The sequence below is a fragment of the Macaca thibetana genome, chromosome 3, assembly GCF_024542745.1.
Source record: "Macaca thibetana thibetana isolate TM-01 chromosome 3, ASM2454274v1, whole genome shotgun sequence".
Taxonomy (NCBI): Eukaryota; Metazoa; Chordata; class Mammalia; order Primates; family Cercopithecidae; genus Macaca; species Macaca thibetana.
The window spans coordinates 33550763-33556966 of record NC_065580.1 but is presented as its reverse complement, the minus strand read 5'-3'; the positions used below and the strand labels follow the sequence as shown (position 1 = coordinate 33556966).

At 42.4% G+C, this 6204-nt stretch overlaps 1 protein-coding gene across 1 annotated transcript; it reads left to right on the top strand.

Moving 5' to 3' along the window:
• Nucleotides 1–212: 212 nt before the first annotated feature.
• On the top strand, nucleotides 213–1568 carry LOC126950113 (keratin, type I cytoskeletal 18-like). Its single transcript, XM_050783296.1, has one exon. The coding sequence runs from the start codon at nucleotides 213–215 to the stop codon at nucleotides 1503–1505; it is 1293 nt and encodes a 430-aa protein (XP_050639253.1). The 3' UTR covers nucleotides 1506–1568.
• Nucleotides 1569–6204: the final 4636 nt, after the last annotated feature.

The following is a 6204-nucleotide window of genomic DNA, read 5'->3' as shown; positions in this document are numbered from 1 at the left end:
TTCTTGGTTTACATAGGATAAAAAATTATTACAGGTTTATCTGTTACACCATTTTCCTAGTCATTGATGAGAGAAAGAAGATGTAGTAGGTAAAGCACTAGATTTAAAGACATGCAGATCTCATGTATCTGGGACTGAATTATTTATTTATAAATTAAAATAACAGGTCGGCAAAGCCTGAGTCCTGTCGTCTCGCCTTCCTCCCATACAGCATGAGCTTCACCACTCGTTCCACCTTCTCTACCAGCTACCGGTCCCTGAGCTCTGTTCAGGCGCCCAGCAACGGCGCCCGGCCGGTCAGCAGCGCGGCCAGTGTCTATGCAGGCGCCAGGGGTTCTGGTTCCCGGATCTCCGTGTCCCGCTCCACCAGCTTCCGGGGCGGCATGGGGTCCGGGGGCCTGGCCTCAGGGATGGCCGGGGGTCTGGCAGGAATGGGAGGTATCCAGAACGAGAAGGAGACCATGCAAAGCCTGAACGACCGCCTGGCCTCTTACCTGGACACAGTGAGGAGCCTGGAGACCGAGAACCGGAGGCTGGAGAGCAAAATCCAGGAGCACTTGGAGAAGAAGGGACCCCAGGTCAGAGACTGGAGCCATTACTTCAAGATCATCGAGGACCCGAGGGCTCAGATCTTCGCAAATACTGTGGACAATGCCCGCATCGTTCTGCAGATTGACAATGCCCGTCTTGCTGCTGATGACTTTAGAGTCAAGTATGAGACAGAGCTGGCCATGCGCCAGTCTGTGGAGATCGACATCCATGGGCTCCGCAAGGTCATTGATGACACCAATGTCACTCAACTGCAGCTGGAGACAGAGATTGAGGCTCTCAAGGAGGAGCTGCTCTTCATGAAGAAGAACCACGAAGAGGAAGTAAAAGGCCTGCAAGCCCAGATTGCCAGCTCTGGGTTGACTGTGGAGGTAGATGCCCCCAAATCTCAGGACCTCGCCAAGATCATGGCAGACATCTGGGCCCAATATGACGAGCTGGCTCGGAAGAACCGAGAGGAGCTAGACAAGTACTGGTCTCAGCAGATTGAGGAGAGCACCACAGTGGTCACCACACAGTCTGCCGAGGTTGGAGCTGCTGAGACGATGCTTACAGAGCTGAGACGTACAGTCCAGTCCTTGGAGATCGACCTAGACTCCATGAGAAATCTGAAGGCCAGCTTGGAGAACAGCCTGAGGGAGGTGGAGGCCTGCTACGCCCTAGAGATGGAGCAGCTCAATGGGATCCTGCTGCATCTGGAGTCAGAGCTGGCACAGACCCGGGCAGAGGGACAGCGACAGGCCCAGGAGTATGAGGCCCTGCTGAACATCAAGGTCAAGCTGGAAGCTGAGATCGCCACCTACCGCCGCCTGCTGGAAGATGGCGAGGAATTCAATCTTGGTGATGCCTTGGACAGCAGCAACTCCATGCAAACCATCCAAAAGACCACCACCCGCCGGATAGTGGATGGCAAAGTGGTGTCTGAGACCAACGACACCAAAGTTCTGAGGCATTAAGCCAGCAGAAGCAGGGTACCCTTTGGGGAGCAGGAGGCCAATAAAAATTTCAGAGTTCAAAAAAAAAAAAAAATAAATAAATAATAAATAAAAATAATAAATTAATTAATAAATTAAAATAACAATACTGCCTCAGTGATATATAATACGTAAAAATCTTAATATGGTCTTGGATCTGCTCTAAATGCTCAACAATGCAAAGTAATTTTCTACTTTTCCTTTCTATTTACTGAAAAATAGATCTCTAAATCATGGTGAATAGCTTTGGCAACTCCCAATATTTTATGTCTTAAGAAAACTACAGTGAACTTTAATTAAAAAAAAAAAATCTGCCTGTGAGTACTTTTTAAATATTTTTGGCTAGCATTTTAAATACAGCTATACCATGTCTATATTCTCTTTAAAAAAAAAATTCTACAGGCTTAGTATCTTAATATGTTCCATTTTCAAAGAAATTTGCACCAATATTGTCTTAAACTCATCACATGTACCCTTTACAACAACTCTGGGAGGAAAACAGCAATATTATCACATCAAAAATGAGTTTGGTTTAAATAAATGACCAAGGTACTTTTTTATTATTTCATGTATTCACTCCTTCACTTATTCACTCATCTAATGGCCATTTATTGAGCACCTATTATGTGCCAGGCACTGTTTTAAAGCATTTAACAGTGAACGTAGTGAACATTTGCTTTAATGCCATCTATGATTTGATTCCTCTTGGAGGAACCAAAAGAGAGAAAGGGAGAAAGTTACAAGGAAGAAAATGAGAACAGAAGGGAGGGAGGAAAGGAGGGAAGAACAAAGGAGGCAGAAATGTCAATGGACATTTAAATTGTTTCAATAGCTTGGCTTTTGTGAACAGTGTTGGAACAAACAGAGGAGTGTGGATATCTCTTCAGTATTCTGATTTCAATTCTTTTGGAGACATACCCAGATTTTTGAATCATATGGTAGTTCTATTTTTAATTTTATGAAGAACCTGTATATTGTTTTTCCTATAGCAGCCCCATTTCACATTCCCACCAGCCATGTACAAGTGTTCTAAGTTCTCTACATTCTTACCAACACTTTTCTTTTTTTTTTTTAATAATAACCATCCTGATAGGTATGAGATGATTGTTCATTGTGGTTTTGATTTGTATTTCCTTGATGATTACTGACATTAAGTATGTTTCTTTTGTAAAATTTCAACTTTTATTTTAGATACAGGGGGTACATGTACAACTTTGTTACATGGGTATATTACATGATGCTGGGGTTTGGAGTAGGGATACTGTCACCCACGTAGTGAACATAGTACACAATAGGTAGTTTTTTGAACATGTTTTTATATCTCTTGGCAATTTGTGTGCGCATATATATATATATATATATATATATATTTGTGTGTGTGTGTGTGTGATGTGACTAAATCCTTTATCCATTTTTAAAATTGAGTTACTTGGGGTCTTTTGTATTGTTTTGCTATTGATTTGTAGGGGCTTCTTTTAGATATTGAAGATTAACCCCTAAACTATATTTTGCAAATAGTTCTTTTTTTTTTTTTTTTCATCTCATAGGAATGGAACTTAAGAATGAAGTTCTGTTTCCTATAGCATTTAAAAAAAGTAAACTATCTAGGAATAAGCTTAAACAAGGAGGTTAAAGGCTTGTTTACTGAAAAATACAAAATATTGATAAATTAAATAAGGCACAAATAAATGGAAAGACATTCTGTGCTCATGGATTAGAAAACTATTACAGTTAAAATGTTCATACTACTCAAAGTGATCCACAAGTTTAATGCAATCACTATGAAAATCTCAATGGCAATTTTTACAGAACAGAAAACGAATGTTAGAGCCACTGGGAGATCATGCAGGACAGGAGGCAGGACTAGATTGCAGCTCCCACTTGGATGAACAAAGCAGTGCATGGAGGCTTGCATGTAAACTTTTGCTCCAGAATGACTTCAAGAATACATTATGAAAGCCAGGAGAACCCACAGACCCTCTGAAGGAAGCAGATTGCTCCTGCAGGACCTGGGAGACACCCCAAATAATGTGAGTGCCCAAACTGTGAAAGTAAGAAAGGGAGATCATTTGCTCCTGAGCACCACCCCCTCGCTACTGGGGAAGCTGAAGATCTAGATCGTGGGAGAAGATTCTGACCTTACCTGGAGCTGAGTCAATTTAGAGAGCCAAGTGAAATACAGCGGTAGAGGAAGCAGTAGGAAAAGCCCTGTGGGCTTTCTGGGTCCCCTAGCAACCCAGTTCTGCTTGACTCACAGGAGTCCTTTGGGAGGGAAGCCAGAGGCACTGGAAAAAGGCCACAGGGAGAAGGAAACCTCTATATGAACTTTGTAACCATTTGAACCCACTGAGATGTCTCCTGGCCAGAACTTGAAGGAGGGAGTGAATCTGGTGTGGGGACTCCACAGGCGGGGGATGAATGAAAGCCCTATTTGCTTTCACAGCTGGGAGGCAGGTAGCTTGGGGCAAGTTCTCAGCGCTGCTCACCCACTGCCTAGAAACAGCCTCGATGCTGTTGGGTGGGGAGGACAGAGTGGGAATGAGATGGCCCTTTGGGTTGAGTGGGAGCTGGTTGAGGCCTGTGGCTGCCGGCTTTCCCCTACTGCCCAGACAACCTGCATGACACAATAGACGCAGCCATAATCCTCCTGAACATAACTCCATTGGCCTGGGAACCTCACCTCCATCCCCCACAGCAGCCTCAGCAAGACCCACCCAATGAGAGTCTCAGCTCAGACATGCCTAGCCCTACCCCCACCTAATGTTCCTTTCCTACCCACCCTGGTAACTGAAGACAAAGGGTATATACTCTTGGGAGTTCTAGGGCCCTGCTCATTGCCTGCTCCTCCCCATACTACCACAGCTGATGCTCTCTAAAAAGCGCCACCTCCCTGCAGGAGGCCGACCAGCACAAACATAGTGCATTAAACAACAAAAGCTAAGGACATTCACAGGGTCCATTTCACCCTCCTGCCATTTCCACAGGAGCAAGTGCTGGTATCCACACCTGAGAGACCCACAGATGGTTCACATCACAGGACTCTGTTTAGAAAACCCCCAGTACCAGACCAGAGCCTGGCAGACTTGCTGGGTGGCTAGATCCAGAAGAAAGATAATAGTCAGTATAGATCAGCTCTCAGGAAGCCACATCCACAGGAAAAGGGGGTGAGTACCACATCAAGGGAAAATCACATAGGACAAAAGAGTCTGAGCAATAGCCTTAGGCCCTAGACCTTCCCTCTGACAGAGCCTACGCAAATGAGAAGGAACCAGAAAATGAACTCTGGTAATGTGATAAAACAAGGTTCTTAACATCCCCCCAAATCACACTATCTCACCAGCAATGGATCCAAACCAAAAAGAAATCCCTGATTTACCTGAAAAAGAATTCAGAAAGTTAGTTATTAAGCTAGTCAGGGAGCACCATAGAAAGGTGAAGCCCAATTTAAGGAAATCAAAAAAATGATACGAGAATTGAATGGAGAAATATTCAATGAAATAGATAGTGTAAATAAAAAACAAAACTTCAGGAAACAATGGATGCACTTATAGAAATGCAAAATGCTCTGGAAAGTCTCAGCGATATAATCAAACAAGCAGAATAAAGAACTTCTGAGCTCAAAGACCAGGTCTTTGAATTAACCCATTCTAACAAAGACAAAGAAAAAAAAAAAAGAAAGAAAATACGAACAAAGCTGCCAAGAAGTCTGGGATTATGTTAAATGACTAAACCTAAGAATATATGGCATTCCTGCGGAAGAAGAGAAATCTAAAAGTTTGGAAAACATATTTGGGGGAATGATTGAGGAAAACTTCCCTGGGCTTGCTAGAGACCTAGACATCCAAATACAAGAAACACAAAGAACACCTGGGAAATTCATCACAAAGAGATCATCAACTAGGTACTTCATCATCAGGTTATCTAAAGTTAAGATAAAGGAAAGAATCTTAAGAACTGTGAGGCAAAAGCACCAGATAACCTATAAAGGAAAACCTATCAGATTAACCGCATATTTCTGAGCAGAAACCCTACAAACTAGAAGGGATTGGGGCCCTATATTCAGCCTCCTCAAACAAAATAATTATCAGCCAAGAATGTTGTATCCAGCAAAACTAAGTTCATAAATGTGGGAATGATACAGCCTTTGTCAGACAAACAAATGCAGAGATAATTCACCACTACCAAGCCAGCACTACAAGAACTGCTAAAAGGACTTCTAAATCTTGAAACAAGTCCTGGAAATACATCAAAACAGAACCTCTTTAAAGTGCAAATCTCAGAGGACCTATAAAACAAAAATACAATTAAAAAACAAAAAACAAAACACCAAGATATACAGGCAACAAATAGCGTGATGGATAAAATGGTACCTCACATCTCAATATTAGCCTTTAATGTAAATAGCCCAAATGCTCCACTTAAAAGATACTGAATTGCAGAATGCGTAAGAATTCACCAAATAACTATTGGCTGCCTTCAAGAGACTCACTTAACACATAAGGACTCACATAAACTTAAGATAAAGGGGTGGAAAAACACATTCCATGCAAGTGAACACCAAAAGCAAATAGGAGTAGCTATTCTTAACCATATAAAACAAACTCTAAAGCAACAGCAGTTAAAAAAGACAAAGAGAGTTATTATATAATGACAAAAGGCCTTGTCTAACAGAAAAATAGCA